At 48.3% G+C, this 21,666-nt stretch overlaps 1 protein-coding gene across 3 annotated transcripts in view; it reads right to left on the reverse strand.

The window, feature by feature from the left end:
* LOC147892283 (anaphase-promoting complex subunit) overlaps nt 1–21,666 on the reverse strand; it is a 191,470-nt gene that overhangs the window by 33,663 nt on the left and 136,141 nt on the right. For all 3 annotated transcript variants that reach the window (XM_087388196.1, XM_087388195.1, XM_087388197.1), the window contains 4 exons: nt 7,233–7,310; nt 6,724–7,001; nt 6,523–6,582; nt 405–472 (listed from right to left, as the gene is read on the reverse strand). In XM_087388196.1, coding sequence (XP_087244322.1) covers nt 405–472; nt 6,523–6,582; nt 6,724–7,001; nt 7,233–7,310 — 484 coding nt within the window. The remainder of the gene's footprint in view (nt 1–404; nt 473–6,522; nt 6,583–6,723; nt 7,002–7,232; nt 7,311–21,666) is intronic.

Genomic DNA, 21,666 nt, shown 5'->3' on the forward strand with positions numbered 1-21,666 from the left:
TAATGTAAAATAATAGCCATGACTATAAAGTTCTGTCTAGGGTACTACATCCATCCATTGCCTTAAAAGGCCACTGGATTCATAATAAATTTCTTGAGTAGCATCCTGATTCCAATCATTGGCAGCTATGCTTTTGCCATTTATACATATTGAGTTAGCCTATTATAAACGGCCGATTACTACTTTGTCGGGCACCAAAAAAACAATACATTAGCTAAATTATCTTCTCAAAGGAAGATTCTCTTGGTAACACAATGCAGCAATCATTCCACTCTAGTTTTCTCCAGTGTACTTTAAAGCAAGGCCTCAAGTACAAAGAGCCTTCTTTTACAGACTTTATAAAACATGATTTGATCAACATTCAGAAGCTGTACGCAATCCAAAACCAGCCAGAAAAAGCTCACCATCATAACCATTGAACGTAGCTAAATGCTTCACCAATTTGACATAGGCTAGAGACATGTCATCTGCACTGAAACACACAAGAATTGTTTTAAAAACTTATAACGAATTCTCACATCAAAATTGATTAATGCCCACTTCAACATTGCAGAATTTAGGAATCAGACTAAGAAAGAGATATGTATCTCACTATGAACTCGCACAACTAAATTAGTCGAGAAATATTCACAAATCTCATGCCTTACAGATTATAAGAGAAAAAACTACACATTGATGATCAGGAGGGACAAGCAGTATCTTGAGAAGGTATTATACAGAACTGAAACCACCACAGGACACAGGAACAACCTTACTGCAATCTTCTATGTCAAAGATATACTAGATAAGTAGATTCCATTGCAGTATTGTACGCAAGAAACCAGACAATTTCCAACTGTTAAGTGAGCTGCTGATACTGAAATACCAGACATCATTCAAAACTAGGGGAGCCATGTTGCTATCTCTGTCTGCCGACTTCCTGAATTGATCACATAGATTGTAGTGCCTTTGCAGGTACTTGACAAAACCTAACAGAAGACCAAGCGACTTAGATGAGAGAAGGACAGAAACGTATGTCAAAGTACAAACTATTCCAGAAAAGCCTTCCCAAGGCCCTAGCCATACTGACTAGCACAAGATTCTAGCAGGGCAGCACTGAATCTCTACTTGCAGCATGAAGCACATGGCAGTGGTGATTCCAGTTTTTTTTCACTGGCTAAAAAGGACAGCATTGATAGACTGCTGGAGAATTTCCAACAATTTTGCTCTGTTTCGGTCTACATATGCAAATCCAGGTAGGTTTTCCAATTGTGGCTCCCTAGAATTGATGGGCTTCAGCTGTAGCTGCTCCCCATCGCTTGCATCTCTTCTATCCTCTTGCACCTCAGTTCACTTCCCTTCCAGCCTCTACTATCTCATCCTTTTGTCCATGCTAGGAACGAGCATTTTTCGAGCGAAATCTCCGAGCGTCCGAGCGAAGGAAAAAAAAAAGCTTCCAACTATGTAAAAATATGGCAAAAATAGATCGGAACAAAATCTAGTTTCACTTAGAAATATGCAAAGTATTATAGCAATGCCTATTTTATACACAAATCTTTACATGAATCTTTGGGAATGGTGAGTAACATAATGGGATGGGCTTTTAAGAAACCTGCATGTAGAGTAGACTTCTCTATGAAAATTCCCTTATGATCCTTCTTACAACTTTTACTTAATAGGAGGTGACATTGAAAACCCTCTCTCAACCTAGCCTGTGAAAGGGTTTATCCAAAGAAACCTCATTGAATTAAGCCATCAAGGTAGTTTCGCCAGTGAAACCCCTTTGAAGTAGGTCTTCCAAGGTAGTTTCGCTGGCGAAACTACCTTGGACAGCACTTTTAAAGTGGCATAACTTTCACATCCAATGTCCAAATATAGTCATTCAGCCACTCAAATTGATCAGAAAACCCCTTTTGAGCACATCCATGGTGTTATATTTTGTAAAATATTGCATATATAGTATTAAATATTACATATATTTTTTGAGAGTGATATATAAGCGCAAGTTAATACTTATTTATAGTAATTTAAACTTCTTTAGAAACATATCCATCAATATCTTGTTATCTATGCTATAAAAATACTAAAAAGGTCTTGTCATATTGATATAAATGTGTTTCATAAGTAATATGTATGTATAATATTGTTACATTGAGAATGATTATGAGCGATTTTTTTTAAAGGAATTATTTTTCAACAATTTTTAAAGGTAATAATAGGGGTACAAATGATGTCTACAAAGAAGAAAATTTATGTTATGTAAAATTGAATGAGTGACAATTTTGTATGTTTTCATGATAAAGGGATTTAGTTCTAGTGAAAATAAAAGTGTAAAAACCATGTTTCCTAAAGAAATATATTTTTTAAAATCTCTTGAAAAACACGCTCGGATAAACCTGCTCATAGGTTTTTGCTCGTCAAATTGACGCATCCGTCCATGCTCTGCTTTTGATAACACAATACAAGCCTCTTCTCCTGCCCGATCCTCTCAAACTTTTTAAGATGAGCCATTTAGTTGTTGCACGCCATTTGATGCCCGATTACCATACTTTTTGTTTCTCCTAACTTTGCTATAGCCACCCATTTAGTTGCAAATAAACACAATTAAGCTGCTTCTTTGCATCAGAGCTGAAAGAAAGAAAATTGCTCTTACTTTCGCCATCCCCTTACTTATTGTTACCTCTCCCTTTGATTGGAAGAGGAGGTTTAATCTCCTGACTCTCCATCGTACATCTTCTTTCCATGCTCCTCTTAAGGCAACTCACAGCACCGAACTCCAAAAACATGATTGATCATTGGCCTCATGCACTGCCTTGAAGAAAGTGCTATCACAAACCCTTCATAATCCCGTGAAAGCATGTTAACATATCTCATGCCTTACAAATCATATCCTGCACCTATCCGATGGAGCTGAAAAGCTTGCCATAGTCACCTTTGCAGAGCTAGCAACTACTTTTGAAGAATCAAAACCTTTGCCATAATGAGCCTCATACTCGTGCTTCAAGATGGTCCAAGCACCATAAGCACTTGTGCTGTTATTCCTCAAAAGAAGTAACTTTCCCTTTGTAGTTTGAATCAGCACAGAGAGCATTTGTCTCAACTAATTCTCCCATACTTTATTATCTATTATCTCTTCGATTCTACATGGAGAATACCAAGTATTTTCTAATTGCAACTTGCATAAGGAAAGTTTTGCTCTTATCTTGGGAACCTGGGAAAGGCACAAGATGCAACGCCACAAGATGTAAACGGGGCAACCACTATAGTACCATGAGACGGATGCCGTTTTCAGTTTATGACTTTCCAAAGTTCCCAAGATAGGAGCAAACTCTTGATCTTCAACTTTCTTTATGCAAGTTACAATTAGAAAATTCTTGGTATTCACCATGTAGAATTGAAAAGATAATAGACAAAAAAGTATGGAAATTTAAACGAAACAGGCTAAACGCGACCTTCACCCCGCCCGCTACTGCCCCCGCCCCTCGCACTGCCTTGCCTCCTGCCCTGCCACTCCTGCCCTTCTCTCCCCGTGCCCTCCCCTCGCACCCTGGTCGCCGCCCTGCTCGCCTTGCTACAAGCCCCGTCGATGGCTGAGCGCTCTCGCCTGCTGGCCGGCTGCCCCTCCTGCTCGGGATCTGCCTTGAGCCTCTCTTGGATGGCGCTTCCCCAGTTGTGGCCTGCTTGTTGGTGGCTTCCTTCCCGTGGCAGTGTTGTCTTCCAAGCTGGTCTTTTGCACCCTTCTCCCTCTCCGTGGAATAGAAAGCGCTTGAGTTGGGGGTGTTCGAGCATTTGGAGGTGTCGAGCCATTCTTGGCATGGGGCTTTGCACTTCTTCGGAGGGAAGTATCTTCGGCTTCAACCTTCTCCCTTGCCCTGGCGGTCCTCCACCTTTGCACCTTCATAGCAGCAGTAGGTTCATCTTTCAGGAAGCGTCTCTCCCTTCCCCGTGGCATTTCTATGGCGGGACGAGGTTTGCCCTGCACTCTCTTGTTCTTCCGGAGTTGGAGCTCTCCTCGCAGCTTTGCCCTGGCGACATCGGCTATGGCCATCCCCCAGCCGTCCAGTTCGTGCCTCCCCGTGGTGATGGTTGTGCTGCCCTCGTCCCAACAGCATCTCCTAGCCGCGATTGGTGCACTGGAGCTAGAAAGACCTGGCCCTTGGACAACAACCCAGAGGGGTCGCGATGCTGGTGGCCTCTTTGCTTGGGTCTCCAAGCTTCTCAAGACTCAGAGTTTTTTGGTACTACTTTGAGCTCAAGGAGAAAGAGATACGAGATGCCTGCCTCCGTGGTGGTCAATAGCTCTTCTTGATGGTCAAGCTCAACAACAGGGATCCTGGCGATCTCGGAGCTACTCCGGCCCATGGAACCTTGCTACCTCGACGTGGCTTTACTGCTTTCTTCCCAGTAGGGATTCTTGGTCGCGGTTGGCACCTTGGTCTTGGTCGGACTCAATTGCTGGATGTTGACTCAGAGGAGTCATTTCAGTTGATGGCTCACTGTCTCGAAGATTCTCTACCCACAGGGCGGCGGCTCTTGGCTCTATCCTCAAGGATCCCTTCTCCTGGGGCTCTACTTCTTGTCGTACCAGGAGGCACCCCAAGTGGGTTGAGGCCTTGGGTTGAGGCCTGCAGATGCGTGGAGCGGGCTACTGGAGTGCGGACTCGCCCCCCGTCAAGTGGTGGTTGCTCATGCAGGCGGGTCTCTTCCTATTGGCACCCTCAGGCAGGCTCGATGGACGGGAGCTCAGCGGAGGAGGGATCCATACATTCTTGGATCACGAGTACCTCCAGGATTCACTTCATCACGGATCCGTAGCTTATTTGGTTTTGCGGTTTACTGATTCTCAGAAGACCCAGACTAGGGCTTCTTGTTTTGACAGCATTTTGCAACAGTTTGATGCTTAGCCCTGTAAGGCTTGTAGTTTCGCGGGAATTATCCCTTTGCTCCAGCATTGCTGTTGAGTCTCTTGTAATCCTTGTTTCGAAAGTAATATAATTAGCCCTTCTTTTTGCAAAAAAAAAAAAAAGCATGGAAATTTTAGAAAACTGAAGTGCACTTCATCACAAAAATTAACAATGCAAGAGATCCTCAAACAACCCCCCAAAGAAGGCGACCTCAGCCTTTTATGAAGGCAGGCAAGTAGTTTGCAATTTAAGTAGATGCGACTAGGGCTGCCAAGGGACTGCAATGAATAACTAGTAAATAGAGGGGCTGGTCTAGGGCTCTGAAATGGATCAGCAGCCTTCACTGTCCTTAAATCCATCACGCTTGCAAGATTTACCATAGGGTTTGCACCTCTTGAAGGAGACAAATGTCTCCTTTAAAGGAATATCAACCCACACTCCACAACCTTCAGTACATAGATATGCGTGAGAATGAGGAAAGAATAGGGAAAGTTGGCTAAAAACTCTAGATAACCATTGCAAGTAGTGACGTACTATGATGCTTCGCTGTTGGCTTCGAGCGGGCTCAACCAATTATACCTTATAAAAGCAATACATGCTTGCCTTAAGGTTCTCTCTCAAAAATATGTACTCATGATACTATGTCCAACTTTGCCCTACGCATGCATGCTAATGTAGAAGCATGTAGAGGCCAAAAGTGTAGATCCTAAATGAGACCAAGATAGCATGTGCATGAGGGAGACTAATGAGCTTAAAACTGAACTATTCTTTGGAACACAAATATGCAAGTACAAAATAAATATTGGGAGGTTCGATTCTGTGCTTCTCCGAAGCATTGGTTTGTTAGAAAAGCTGAAGAAAAGAACCTTTCCTGTAGGTGTGGAGTAGCCATACTTTGACCACCTATAGTAGACAAAGTAGGTCCATTATAAGATTGATGGTGGAAACAACCTAATTGACAGCTACATATTGTCCCTATATGGAAGTGCTGAGAGCACTTGGGTGGATTCCAGATTTCCAACAGCCTTCCAAGATGCGGCCATCATAACATGCAGTTCGTCACCTCTCATTAGGAGCCCCAATGAGACCTAGAGGCACACAGAAGCACATCCTAACAAAAAGAGATGGGAAATGCTACTTGTGATGATGAAGGGACAACAAGCAAAACAATAAATTAACACTTGATGGCCAAAGCTCTAGTAGCTATGTTTACATGTGAATCCATCTTCTACACCACAATTTAAAACTCATCAAACAAATCACTTCGTAAGCTTTTGATTGAGCTGAGGTCAAGTTGGGCACCAATTTGACAATTGTTCAGCTATCAATTTCTAAGTAACGATTAGCTATGGGCTCATTTTCTCTTTTCCCCCTCTTACCGTATCCTTACCTCCACAATTTGCTCTAAGGCTTAAGCCATGGTGGGTGGGATTCGTCCAAAGATGAGGAGATTTTATTTTTACAATTTTCACCTAGGTTCAAGTGGCCTTTGAACAGGCAATTCTGCAACAAGGCGAGTTCTTATTTCACTGATTACATGAATTCTTCCAAGAAAATAAAAACACAAGCCATGCATTGATCCATAGTGCTAAATGTCACGCCCACATCAATCCAGGTTAAAATCCACCATTCTTCTTACCTAGCAACATCCCCATAGCAAGAAGCATGGATTAAAGCACTCACTCGAACCATTGGTGCACTGCAAAAGAAACAATCTATCACTCAAAGAGGTAGCAACACTTAGAGATCATATTTGAGAGAATTTAATGAATTTGAAAGCCAAAGAGCCGCACTCATCCTTAAATCACAAGAAACAAAGAAATTCATACTGAAATCCTACCTTCCATATAACTCCCATGAGGCAGCCCGAAGTAGATGTGATGTTCCTGCCAATTGAAGGATGGAGCCAAGCATGGGACCAAGCCTGCCAGTTAGAATAGACCCTCCTGCACCAACCACGCTCCCAGACATGCTAAGAGCTTGGCCATTAACTGAGGTGGACAGAGTACCACCAGGCCGTTGAACACTCCCAACTCCAATATTTGTGATCCCTCCAGTTACTAGTGCAACCGAGCTCGTAAGGCTGTCGCTTAGTAAGTAAGGGCTCAGTTTTAGCATCTGCTGCAACAAGCCATGCACTACATAAAATATCTCAGCCTATTTGAGAATTTCAAGAGCCTTAAAAGATCCATTTATGGACCACACAGAAACATAAATTTTAGATAAAACTGAAACCTCAAATTTTCCAGTACTGAATGATATTATCAATCATTATTTCTCAAGTACAAGCTTGGCTCAAATCAATGATCATATCTGGAGCACTGCTCACTGGATACAACTGAACATTACCTTACAAACAGCAACAGGAGATGTCCCAAGTCGTCCAGAGTTTCGCAGCCCATTCACAAGAGGTGACCTTTGAACATACTATATTCCCGAAATCCAGCATGGCATCTGCTTAAATAATCTCTCTCTCTCTCTCTCTCTCTCTCTCTCTCTCTCTCTCTCATATAATCTCATGGGGTATAACACCTGTTGATATACCGACATATGCATGTGAAGTCAGGGAGATAATAGCGCAGAAAATGCTACAGAAACTCAATGGACATACGGAATGCCGAAATACCTTGGAGAAGACATATCAATATTTAAAATGCACCTAATGTGCAAAATCAGAACCAAATCACCAGATCTGGAGGCGGAAAGGGGCAGGTGGGCAAGGCCCAAATCCCCAACAAGAGAGGTAGAAAATAAGCAGCATGTACTCCTAAGATGTAGAGCCTATGCACACATCAGAGAAGGGTATACGACAGCAGAGAGAAATTCTGCTGGACCAACCAGCCCAAAAGCTAGGAAGGTACTTAAAAGAGATTATGGAACACTACAACATGGTACTAGGGCTAGCACACAAGCTAGCCCAAAGTTTGTAATATTTTCTTGCAGTGCATGCAAGGGATCACTATAAGTTAATAGTGATCACCAGTCCCATAGATCTTGAAGGGTCTTAAGCGGACTTTGATAAGAGAGGGATGTGACAGCGGTTAACCATCTTCCAGGCAGTTTCCTATCTTCACAGAGTTTGGGCTTTACCTAGGGAGAGGGTACCCAGAGTGGTGCTACAGCCATCTATGCAACTCGCTAAGAGTGGCGCCAACATGGCCTAGTATGCACACATCTCAAAATGGCTTCAAATGAATCATCTCCCCCCCTTCCACTATAGCTTGGGCGCCCTAAATCCTCTCGCCCCGTGGGATGAGATCAACCGTACCATATGCTTAGACCTGCTTCAGCTCTATACATCACGGATATGGGGAGGGGACCAAGATTTCCCCACCAAGACCAAATTCTATCTCGCGACCACTTCTTGAGAGTATTAGAGGACGGAGTGATCATCAGACCCTAGTATTTGGAGGATAGGCGAGTATCACATGCCCTTCAGATTGCCATTGGGCAAATGCAAGTCTCATCCCATTAGCTGAGGATTGAGGCAGGGGGAGCCGCAAGCACACCTAGGGAGAAGCGGGTCTACAAATTATGCACATTGGGTGAAGTCGAGACAGAGGAGCAATTCTTATGTATCTTCCCAGTTTACTATGAGATCGGAGGATGCTACCACTTCCTTTCCTAGGAGGGGCTTGGATTTGGGCCTCTCTCCAGATCTACATCGGCCTCTACCTGATGGAGATGCGAAGTCATAGAGAGACCCTCCTTCGTCAGATCACAGAGGGAGAGAGGGCGGCTCAGTAGGGGGCCAATCAAACCTCCTTCGTCGAATCTTAGAGGGAGACAGGGCGACTTAGAAGGGGGCCGTGACAGATCGAGCTCAGCGACACGTCACAGACTTCTACACATTTGAGTCTGCCCTTGGACATGCTGTGGTATTGGATCGACAACATGAGAGCAGTATGGACCAGTGAGACGAGATGACGACGGCGGGAGATACAACCAGAGATACTAGAGCCACCTATGATGCGGCGACAGACTACAGCACGCGTGATGAAGGTTCAACCTCTTACAGTTCTATTGGGAGGAGATCGCCCAACCAGAGGTGTTACTATTGATATGGCCCACAAGATACAAGGAGCCTGGAGACCATCCCCTAAACCAAAACGTGAGATGGCCAAACAGACAAAGATATGGGACATCTTTGCAGCCCATAGGAGAGCCACCATGGCACCTAGATATGTTTTTTGAGTCCTTATTTGAGACTTAGTCTAGCTATTGTTCATAGTACCAAAGATGGATGCAACAGAGCTTGGGAGAGTGTGTTAGTCGGCAAACGCAGATGCACCAGTGACAGCATATGGGAGGCATCTACTCGAGTTGAGGGCTCTACATGGCTTGATCGTATAAAGCGAGCTCCGGAGATGGCCATCCTCTAGTGGGCTCACTTGTTTCCCACAAGGCGGGGGGAGAAGTATAGTGGACTACTTGTTAGGTCCACCAGCCTTTGCCCCACGGATATGCGATTTTATTGTGCCACCTCCCCCACTCGAGGCATACCACTCATACCTTGCCTTTTATCTATGGGCGGCCATGCCAGCCATGAGGAGGGCCCTCCCGCCACCCATTCGCATTCAAATCCATTTTGCTCGTGCTCGACCCAGTGTACGTGAGCCACCTGGCCTCCGAGCTTCCAGTCTTACTTGGAGAGGGCATGGACCTCGCACATGCATCAGATACACTTGTCTCAGTGATACAGGATGTTGCCACCAGATCCTTCCCCACGACTCGATCAACACGTGTCCCAGAAGGAAATATGCCCTAGAACCCCTGGTTTGATGATGAGTGCAGAGAGATGAGAGCCCACCTCACATAGGAGCGAGCATTGGGACATTTGACTTCACCAGGGCACAACGGATCTCATGCTGAGTGACACGGCGTAAGAAGCAAGCTTTCCTCATACACAGGATTGATGAGGTCATTGGATCCTTTCGCGGTGAAGATCCTACTACAGGATGGGGGCTCTTATCGGAGGGAAAGTCGCCCATCCCCATCACAGATCTAGCAGTTTGGCAAACGTATGCATGCTCTCTCTATGATGTCCCACATCACGCACCACCTGATATGTCCTCTATGCCCAGACCCACAACGTGTCACTTGTTTTACTGCACAGAATGTACGGGCTGCTCTTCTCCGGCTTCATAACCAGAGATCGCCAGATCATGAGGGACTATGCATTGAGCACTTTGCACATGGATAGGAGGTCTTCACCTCCTTGGACTTGCTTCTAAGGTATGGCATGTTGAGGTAAAGCTCCTGCGAATGCCCCCCCCTCCCTCGCTCCCGTCTACCCCTCCCTCGCGCTGCGGGGCCCTCCCCTCCCCCTCCTCCCTCACCTTTCGCATTCCTCGCCATCCAGTGACCCTCATTTTCCCAGGCCTCGCAACCGAGCTTCGCCCAATCATCAAGGACCTGCGGGCGCACTTTGGCTGGCCCATGCAAGACACCTACGTTGATGCGGCGGCAGCCCAAGGGGTGCCACGTGTCAAAGTGGCAGTCCTAGATCTGCAGAGTATCCCCTCGGAGTTCGAGATCGAGACGGACACAGGTGTGGTGACGCAGTGCATTATGGTCACTAGTTGCCCAAATCAGTGTCTGAGATGCCATGGCTTCGGGCACCAGGCGCGCTCCTGCCCTCGCTTCACGAGGACAGAACCTCAGAAGGCCCCATCCAGGCAACTCAGGATCCCCCCCACCAGGCATCGACCCCCCCTCCCGAAGGGGAAGGCTGGACTGAGGTCAAAAGAAAACGGAAAGGAAACAAAGCAAGACCAAAAAAGCCTTCCCATCTACAGCAAGAGCCCCCCCCTGTGGTCACCAATCAGCAACAGCCCGGTAAGGGGAAGGAGAAAGGGAAGGAGAAGATCAGCCAGCCTCCCCCTCATCCTTCACCCCGCCCTCCTTCCCCTCCCCCCTCCTCCTCGGTCCCCCGACCTCCACCCCCTCCAGGATCCCCCCCAGCACCGGTGGTTTCTGCTCCCCTCTCTTCCTCGAGCATGATCCAGAAGGAACCCCCCTCTCCGCTTGAGCGACCGGCAGCCCCGAAGCCAGTACAGACCTCCCCCGCGCCTATCCCTCCTGGCCCGGCGGAGGGGAGAGGCCCTTCCCCGCAGAAGGCCAGCACCCCTCTCTCTGGTTCAGACTCCTCATCCTCGTCCCCACACCCAAGGGCTGCTCCTAGAGCTCTACCTTTGGAGTTTTACCGAGCAGGACCTTGGGATTATCTGGATACAGCGGGTATTGGCTCCTTCCCTGCATGCCTAGCATGCCTAGACATCAGCATCTTCTTCCTCCGCAAGGGGGCGGAGGGTAAGGCCTTGCCTCCCACGATGGTCCTAGCTATTCCTTCACTATAACCAATGACGGGAATGAGCAATGGACGAATGAAAATGTTTGGGAGACGATACGAGATCAGTCCCAGGAGCAGGTGCAGGACTGGATCGGTAGCAGAGCAGCGGAGCTTCTTCAGTAGCAGTGGAAGGAGGGTGACGTTCGTCTGAGATGGCGCCACAGCGCCAAACGATTCCGCCTCTTGGTCATTATTCGGCCGCCTCTGGAGTGGGTCTATGCGGAAGGGCTCCGCCCGTGGAGGACCTCAGAGGTAGCGGGCTTCTACAGTATTTCCCTGGCAGAGGCGTCGAGCTAGTTAGAGAGAGCTTACCACCAGGGACGAAGGGCCTCTCCCCTCTGTTGAAGGTTTTAGAGGATGGGTCCGATGATCCGGCCTCTTCTTCAAAACCCTCACAGAAGCGCCTTCGTCTGCACACTGGACATCCTCTGACCACCTCGACATCGACCGCAAGTAGACAGCTGTTTGTGGCCCACCTCCCCTCCTCATGAGTATACACATTATCTCTTGGAACGTCAATGGGTTCCACCCATCAGGAACCTGCGGCCCCAAGAAGATGGTGCTCAGACAGGAGCTCCAGTCAGCCTTGGTGGGAAGGGTATACGCATTATCTCTTGGAACGTCAATGGGTTCCACTCATCAGGAACCTGCGGCCCCAGGAAGATGGTGCTCAAACAGGAGCTCCAGCCAACCTTGGTGGGAAGGGTAGATGTGCTCACAGGACGCTCCCACACCTACTGGGAACCTTCGATTGGCGAGCAGGGGAGAAGCGGGGGTGTCTGTACCTCCATCGACGCTTCTCTAGTTCAGCATGTGTGTGGTTTTGGCACTCTGATCCCAGGACGTGCGCTTTGGGTGGGCTTGAATATTGAGGGATCCCGTATCGGCATCCTCAATATCTATGCCCCGACCAACCTCAGACGGAGAGCCGCTTTTTGGAGCTCTTTGACAGACTTGTTGCCAGAGATGGATTCTTGGATTGTAGGAGGGGACTTCAACAACCTTGAGACCCTAGAGGATCAACAGGGACGGGGCCCAGAGTTCCTCGGTATAGCTCAGGCAAAGCAGGCAGATTGGGACTCCATCCTGTTCGCGGTGGGAGGTCGGGACAGCTGGAGGGAGTCTTCCTTTCGCAGATGGACAGGGAGTCTGGACTTATCTTGGGGTTACAGGAGGGAGGGAGGCAGACTTCTGGAGCGGCTGGACTATTTCTATGTCAGTGATTGGGCGCTTGGCAGAGGTGGAGAGTCAGAAGTGGTTCCAGGGACGACACTCTCAAACCATGCCCCAGTCATCCTAGTCCTGGACTCAGCCTCTCACTCCTCACCTCCACGCTCATGCCGGATCCCAAACTCCATCTACTCCAGAGCAGCGGTTCGCAGCAGGATAGTGGACCTGTGGGAGCAGGATTGGGACCTCATGGGGGATATGGCAGCACAGGTAGCTCAGGCGCTTGCCGAGTCTAGTCTCATCTGTTAGCAGGAGGCGATTCAGGTCAGGCAACAGTGGTGGGCGAAGGAGAGGGGTCTCAGACGAGATCTCGCCTCGATTCAGCGGATGCAGCAGTCTTCTCCAGGCTCTGAGAAGCTCAGACGGCAGGAGGTTCGGGCCCGAGCCATGCTAGAGGGATCACCCAACGACGCTCAGAGTTCTCGTTTCATGCTTCCAAGTCCTTCTGGGCTAGGAAAGGCGACAGGATGTGCAGAGAGCTCTTCAGGACTCATGGCCAGAGGTCAGCAAAAGAACAGCTCCGATCTCTTAGAGCGCAGGATGGTAGTGTCAGGACAGATCCAGACGAGGTCCGGGACTTGGCGACAGATCCCTGTTCCAGCAGGAGTCCCCAGACCCTCGTGGCCACCTATGCAGGGAGGAGGTGTGGAGGTTTACACCGTTGCTCGTGCAGCCTAGCATGAGTGATTCCCTTCTCGCCCCTTTCGCCATGGCAGAGATGCAGGATGCGGTGAGCGCTATTGATGGGCAGAAATGCCCAAGTGAGGATGGCCTCTCCAGAGCTTTCTTCACCACCTTTTGGGAGCAGGTCCACCGGCCCTTGCTCGCAGCCTTCCAGCATATCTTCTCCAGCGGACAGATGCCAGAGAGCCTTGCGACAGGCTTGATATGCCTCATCCCCAAAGGGGGGGACCGTTAGGAGATCAGACAGTGGCACCCTATCACCCTCCTCCCGACTGCCTACAAAATCCTCGCCAAGATGATCAGTAGCCGCATCCGCCCCCTGCTACATGACTTGATCCATGACACCCAAACTGGTTTTGTCCAAGATCGCAGCATTTTGGACAACATCTTCACTTTCTGAGAGGCGACGGAGTGGGCCCAGCACAGTGGCCAGCACCTTGCCATACTCCTTCTTGACTTTGAGAAGGCGTACGACAGGGTAGACTGGTCCTTCTTGGAAGGTACACTCTCTCGGTTCGGTTTCCCGGATGAGTGGATCGGAGATATTGCTAGCCTCTACAGGTCGGCCTCCAGCCGGGTTATCATCAGCGGCAGGATGGGGGAGAGATTCACCCTCGAGCGCTCGGTACATCAGGGCTGTCCGCTTGCGCCCTACCTCTTCTCATTTTTTGCGGAGGCCATGACCCACTTCCTACGAGCCCGTACCATTGGTCTTCGCGGGATGTGTCTCCCTATTTCAGACGATGCAGAACTTATGCACTCCGAGTATGCAGACGACACAGCCCTATATGTGCAGGATGATATCGAGTCACTGGAGCGAGTGAGACTATCCTTAGAGGTTTTCTGCCTAGCCGTTGGGGCGAAAATCAATTGGCAAAAGTCAGTTGGTTTTCTTACGGATCCGGGAGCCAGCTCATAGTGGGGTATTTTCCTGGGGTTTCGCTGGATCCCTAGAGGACAGACGACACGTTACCTGGGATTCCAGGTAGGCCTGGACATCACGCCGGCTCACAAGTTCTTACCGGTCCTAGCCTCCATACGACGGAAGCTAGCCTTCTGGAGCACGGCTCGGCTATCCTTGGCAGGCAAGGCCCTTGTGGTCAACCAGGTCCTTCTTGCCACCGCTTGGTATGTGGCCTCTTGCTGGTGTTTCTCGAGATCATGTGTAGCCCAGCTGAGGAGACTGGTGCGGAACTTCCTTTGGTCTGGCTCAGATGGTTCCGACACCACCACAGCCCGGGTCGCCTGGCAGAAGGTCATTCTCCCCCAGTCAGAGGGCGGCCTTGGCATCATAGATCCAGAACTGCAGAGTCAGGCACTACTTGGCAAGTTAGTCATCCGCGGTCTGACCCCAAGAGGGCAGACGTGGAAGCTCTTGCTTCAGCATGGTCTCAGCGCGTGTACCCCCCAAAGAGGGGGTGATTGGCAGCCATCTATCCGGTGGATCTTCACTTCTGCCCCATTGACTCAGCCATGTTCCCCCTTCCTCCGTAGCCTCGTCTCGGTCTGGAGGAAGTTGCGACACATCCTCTCCCAGGTTCCCCCTAGCTGTCGAGAGGAGATAGACAGACAGCCCCTGATCTGGAACAGCCAGGTGACAGATGATACAGGTCGCCAGCTTGGAGAGAGATCCCATATCCCTTGGGCGCTCTGGGCGCGTGGGCCCACGGGCTCGCTCCAGGTTTGGAGGGACGTCTACAGCCAGCTGAGCCGTGGCGAGCTGGCAACAGCAGTACGTACGGCACGAGGGATCCAAGCTCAGCGAGCGGAGATCGATGCTGCCATTCCTGCAGGTTGGAGCGCAGACAGTTTGGAAGGGAGTCATGGGGATCTTCGCGAGGGCTGCACCCGAGCTAGGACCGATCACTTGGGGAGCCGTTTGCTGGTGCACCACCGAGATGGGACAGCACTTGGCTTATGAGTTCTCTAGGCAGAATCCAGTCTTCTTCATCACGCAAGCCACCTGGGCATACATGGACAGCTTCCCTTGGCATCTGACAGAGACAGATGCAGGAGCGATGACTCGGCATCCAGTTTGGGAGATCATAGGGAGCATTGCAGGCTGGCATATCTCGACTTCCAGATGCGCGCAGAACGTAGGAGATCAGGCTTCTTCTGCTTCCCAGACCCTAGCAGACATTTGGAGCACGATCATTCACACGCTCAAGGGTCAGTGGGATCAGATTCAAGGGGAGTCCCGGGCAGGGAAGGAAAAGAGACGGCGCTTCCTTCGCAACTGGGACCACCGGGAGCTGTTCTTCCAGCACTCTGCTTAGAGTCTTCAGTGGCATTACGCCCCCCCACCGTGGCTGTTTGTCCACTCTCCGATGATTATGCCCTGAGAGGCTTGTAATTAGCATTTTGGCTCCTCGGGCTGTATCCATTTTGTGATTGCAGCCCGCTGGCCTTTAGGCCCTCTTGTACTCTCGCTTTCAAGTAATATAACTAGAACTACTTTTTTGCAAAAAAAAAGGAGGTCTTCACCTCGGTCCTAGCACAGATGTTCAACCATGCCGTATGCCATGGCTTCCCACCTACTTGGAGCAGCACCACCATAGTACCGATACACAAGGCAAGTGATCCATGGACACTAGGAACTACCGCACTCTTATGATTGGCCACACTCTAGCTAAGATATATGGGTCGGTACTAGAGAGGGAGATCAAGAGCCACACAAAGGGTCACGCGCAGGCACGTTTTCTGAGACAACACTCCACCCTAGACCGCATTTTCACCTTGAGGGCTATCATTGAGGAGGCAAAGTTGAGGCATCAAAAAGTCTACACTTGCTTCGTAGACTTTCATAAGGCATTTGATATAGTCCCACGTTCTCACCTGATCAAAAGGTTACAAGAGTTGCAACTCCAAGAGATCATGATCTCGGGAGTCATGAGTCTCTATGAGTCTGTCAAAGGGAGGGTACGTGCCCCAGGAGGTCTATCAGACTGGGTTGAGAGCACTATCGGAGTGAAAAACTGCCCCCCCTCTCCAACTCTCTTCGAGCTCCCTATCGATGAGATTAATTCCTTTATAGATCGCCTAGGTGGAGAGGGTTCTCTCCTGGCTGACCCTAAGGTGCAGATACTGTTGTACGCAAATGACATAGTCCTCAGATCATCCTTAACAGAGGGATTGCAGAAACATCTAGAGGCTCTGGAGATGTTCTGCAAAGAGAGAGAGAGATTTGAAAGTTAAACTTCGAAAAACCAAGGTTACCAGAGGAGGTACATGCATATCAGTTTCAGATTCTATTCTCCCTCTGATCATTGGACATGGTACCATAACCCCCTCCAAGGCCCAGTGGGTTTTACTTCTAATTGACGGACGTAAGGTTGGTTTCCTCAACCTCTATGCTCCGAACAACAGAGGGGACCGTGTTCTATTTTTGAAAGAGTTGCTCTCGTGGGCTAACATTGCAGATTCATGGAAGGAGGCAAAAAGAGCTAACGAGGCTAGAATTAGAGCAACAAAGGATGGCCAAGGAAATGTAAAGAGCCATACAGATGGAAAGACAAGACGCTCTACATATATTGATTGCAAATCAACACATGGATGATGCCCATCAATCTAAAGCAATGAGGGCACACAATTAAGCAAAATGTCCCTCCTTGCCTTTGAAATGGCTCTTTGTAAGCTCATTGTTGTTTTGTGTCATTTATGGCAAGCAATGAAATCATTTTTATGGTTTACACTACAAGATACGGGCCTCTTTCTAACATTGTCTACCGATGCTTCTCGGCGATGCTTCTCGGGTGTGGGCACAAAAATTATTGGTACGTTTGGTAGGCAGGGATGGTGTCGGTATATGACGACGAAATGCTAGTCGGTATGGTTGTCAGCATGTAGGTTGGCATGGGTGTCAGTATATATGGATGACTATACTAATGCACATACCGATGACTGACAATGATCCCACCGACTCTGGGTTAAATTTTCCATACCGACATTTTTACAAAACATCTTTTCCAAGGGACCCAAAATAATTTTTTACCACAAGTTTGGTCACTTGAAAGATAAAAAATATAAGAGTATGTACACCAAAATTGAGATCAAAACACTCATATATTGATGGTGAACTTGATATATAAATGTACAAAAAGTCACCATAAAAATGAGAGGGACAAACATAGGAAGTCACGTCGATATCAAAACAATCAATCAGTAGCATTTACATCCATGGCTTCATATTAAGCCAAGTCTTGCATGCCAAATAAGTCTATCTCAAGGTTTACATACAATTGATCACCTATATCATCATCCCCTATTATATGTCTACCTAAGACTTGATGCTCTAGTTCACCCTCTAGTTCTCCCTCTTCTTCCCCGAAGTCGTGATCTCCACCTTCCTCCATTACAATGTCATTATTGTCACCTCCTTCCTAGCCCATATCGTCATCTTCATCCTCTTCCCTAGATCCATCGGCATCATTATTTGGATCTTCTGTCGGCATCTCCGTATCCACATCTCTATCTTCAACAATATGTTTGCTTTGAGGAGCAACTTGGACCACATACCACCATCTTGGATCTCGAACGAGATCCGAATGAAAGACCACCTATGACGTTGAAGATACAAATTAGATGCTAGTAATTATATTAATTTATGCTTAAGTATATAAAATATATATATATATAAATATGAACATCTACCAATATTTTTTTTTAAATGAAGATACTATCTTTTAATCAATTCATTAGTACATATGTACCTATTCACAATGCTCTAGAAGAACAAAAGTATCACTTTCATTTGTCCAAGGTCTGGAGGTGACTTCAACATGGTTGAGGCACCTTCTAATAAGCAAGGAGGTAGAGAAGGTGGTATTCATTCCCTCGAGAGAGGAGCCTGGGATGCCTTCTTGTTTCAGATTCAGTGGCAGAGATGTTTGGTCAGATGATGCATTTCTTGTTCTGTCTCAGTCACTTTTGTTTTCATGGTCCAACCATAGGGTGCAAATGCCTATCCATGCCCGTATTGACAGATTCTATGTGGATGACTGGGCTCTTGATAGAGGGAGGATAGTTTGCATTGCACCTGGTGTTTCCACTTCCGACCATTTTTCGGTTGTTTTGTCCATCTCAGAGCCCCATCTGAGAGGACGGTCTCACAGTATCAGGATCCCTGATGCCTTATACACGGATGAGACCCTCACAGAGGCAGTCTTGGAGATCTGGGTTTCTCACATGCAGGGGGTGGCCAGTCCTTCACATGTGGCCACAGCACTTGCCAGTATCAGCGACTGTTATCACTCGGCTGCTAGTGCTCGGCGAGATGAGATACTCAGGCGGGAGATTGGTATCCGCCAGCAGTTGGCAGCCTTGAAGAGGGAGGAGCAGAAACGACCATCTGATGCTTGGGTACAGGAGCACCTTGCTACGGCAAGGGCTCACTTGCAGACATTGCTTGATCAAAGAGCAAAGTGTGCCTTCCATGCATGGGAGTCCTTTCGGATACAGATGGGAGGAAGAGTCAATAAACACTTTTTCTCTACACTTGGTCCCAAACATAGTAGAGAGAGTGTCAGGCAGCTTATTGACTCTGACGGCATTTTGCAGTCTCATCCGGATACCGTCATGCACTTAGCGACAGCTTTCTATGCCTCCCTTCTTTCCGCAGATCCTAACACACAGGCCAGAGATATGGCTAGAGATGAGATTTGGCAGAGTTTACCTGTGTTGGTCACACCAAGAATGATATGCTCACTTGATGCATGCTTTACCAACACAGATTTGAAGAGTGCTCTCTCCGCCCTTCATAAGGGCAAATGCCCTAGTTTCGATGGTCTTACTCCTTTTTTTACAGCCTTTTGGGATATCATAGGTGATCATATTACTTCAGCCCTGCAGAGCATTTGGGACTCAGGTGAGATGCCTGACTCACTGACCGAGAGACTCATACACCTTATCCCGAAAGGTGGCAACAAGAATTTTGTATCCCATTGGAGACCCATCACTCTTTTGGGCACTCTGTACAAAATCCTAGCCAAGGCGATCAGCATCCGGTTGCAGCCCCTTCTTCCAGACCTCATCCATGATACTCAGACAGGCTTTGTGCATGGCAGGAGCATATTTGATAATATTTTTTCCTTTTGGGAAGCCACAGAGTGGGCTATGCAGAGCGGGCAGAGGCTGGCAGTTCTACTCCTGGACTTTGAGAGAGCCTATGACAGAGTAGATTGGGGTTTTCTTGAGGGCACTCTTCTACGGTTTGGATTTTCAGATGCATGGATTAGAGGGGTGGCCTCCCTTTACAGATCAGCCCACAGCCAGGTTTTGATTGGAGGGGTAAGGGGTGACAGGTTTCAGATTTCCAGATCAGTTCGTCAGGGATGCCCTTTAGCCCCCTTCCTCTTTCTCTTTGTGGCAGAAGCTATGAGTATCTTCCTTGGATCTCAGGCTGAGCTTTATGGGTTGAGATTGCCCTTGAGACAGGAGCAGGAGCTTCTCGACTATGAGTTGGCTGATGACACTGCTATTTTTATCCAGGCCTCTCGCAGTCACTTGATTCTTTCCGGACAGCCTTGGATATTTTTTGCTCTGCTGCAGGGGGCACACATTAATTGGCATAAATCCTTTGGCTTTTGGATCAATGATGAGGACACTCCAGGCTGGGAAGTTGACATTGGCTTTTCTTGGATTCAGAGGGGTGTTCCTGTCAGATATTTGGAATGCTAGGTAGGATTGGGCATCTCTCCAACACAGCAGTTTGCCCCAATACTAGAAAGTATAAGGAAAACGCTCCTTTTTTGGAGCTCAGCCAAACTCGACCTTGCCTCGGAGTTGTGGTAGTGAACCAGATTCTCTTGGCCACCGCCTGGTTTGTGTGTTCTTGCTGGTGCCGGTCTAGGGATTGCATCACTCAGCTAATTAGACCAGTCAAGAATTTTTTATGGAGTGGACTTGATGGCACGGCAGATGTTGCAGCGAGGGTGGCCTGGGAGACCATTATTCTCCCTACATGGGAAGGGGGCCTTAATATCATTGACCCGGACTTGTAGTGCAAGGCATTGCTTTGTAAGGTGGTGGTGAGGGGACTCATGCCTGGGCAGGAACCTTGGAAGGATTTCTTTTTTGGACGCATTCAGGCTTGCACACCTACCTTAGGAGATGATTCGGTGGACAGCCCTCGCTTTTTTTTTACTTCCGCCCCTCTCAGATCTCCTGCCTCTCCTCTCATGATTGCCATCCTAAAAGCTTGGGGGAGCTTCAGGAACACTCTTCGAAGGGTTCCGCCCTCTACCCTTGAAGAGATTGATAGGCAGCCGATCATTTGGAACGATAGTATACTTGATGAGCATGGCAGACCTCTGCGCACTTCCCATTATATGCAGAGGTCTAGATGGGAGAGAGGCCCCCGCCTACACAGTAGGCACTTGGAAGGCTTTTATAAGGCTACCTGAGGATCAGAGGCTACAGTCCGTGAGTCACCTCAGAGGGGTAGCACGCAGGATTCAACAGATAGATGCAGCCATCCCGGTGGAATGGACAGTTGAGATGCCTATTACTTCCACCACTTGGATGGAAGCTTTTTCGAGGACAGCAGTTCCTCTACAGGTGATCGCTCTTCGAGGTCTCAGGGAAGATGCTCTGGTCTTTGACGTTGGGGATGGAGGTATATTCTCTAGATCCACGGATGATATTCTTCTAGAGGTTGCCTTTCAGCCTATCAGGATTGCTGGTTTTGTGGACCATGAAGCAGGTTTGCAGTGGTACTTGGACCCCGACCCTCTGCTCTAGGCCCTAGGATCCTGGAGGTTGTGGTTATATGGAGGTGCACCTATCAAGTGCTTGCAGTGGGACCCAGGAGAGTGGGAGTGGATAGATCATGGGCACCGAGAGAGGGGGATTCCCTTCTTTCATTTCACACTTGGTAATGCCAGGAGATTTCAGCTGAGCAACAGAGGTTGGGTTCCCTCCAGAGCCCCCCATTGGGATAGCTTCTTCATCACCGCAGATTTGCGTAGGAATTTCTGGAGGCAGCTCTGAAAATCCCTCAGAAATAGAAAGATCACTCTTTTCTTTTGGCTTTCTATTCATGGAGGGATTGCAGTGAACCTGTGGAGATCACGATTTAGGGCTGATCCCACTTGCCCTCGTCGTCATTTTGCAGAGGAGTCAGTGCGACATTGCCTTTGGGACTGCAATCAAGCGAGGATTGTTTGGAAAGGAGTTGCTCGGATACTTAGCATTTTTCATACTTCCCCTTTCTTCATGACTTGGGGCTCGGTCGCATGGCTAGGCCCCAGGTGTTTTATGAGGGTGAGCCTTCTTCTTGGGCACTCTCGATCCGCCGACAGGTGATAGAGCCCTACTCTCTTCAAGAGGTACCACATATTCCTTTCAGAGCTTCAGATGTTTCAGTGGACACCTCTTGGGAGATTTTGGCTAGCATTTCCTCTTGGCACATTTGGAGAGCCAGATGCATAGAGGCCTTGGATGGCACCCAGATACACCCATCACAGGTGTTCACGGGTATTTGGAGTGACATGGTTCACACTTTGATAGCCATATGGGCTA

Source organism: Dipteris shenzhenensis, chromosome 17 (genome assembly GCF_047967505.1).
Source record: "Dipteris shenzhenensis isolate YYH24624 ecotype China chromosome 17, Dip_SZ_1.0, whole genome shotgun sequence".
NCBI lineage: Eukaryota > Viridiplantae > Streptophyta > Polypodiopsida > Gleicheniales > Dipteridaceae > Dipteris > Dipteris shenzhenensis.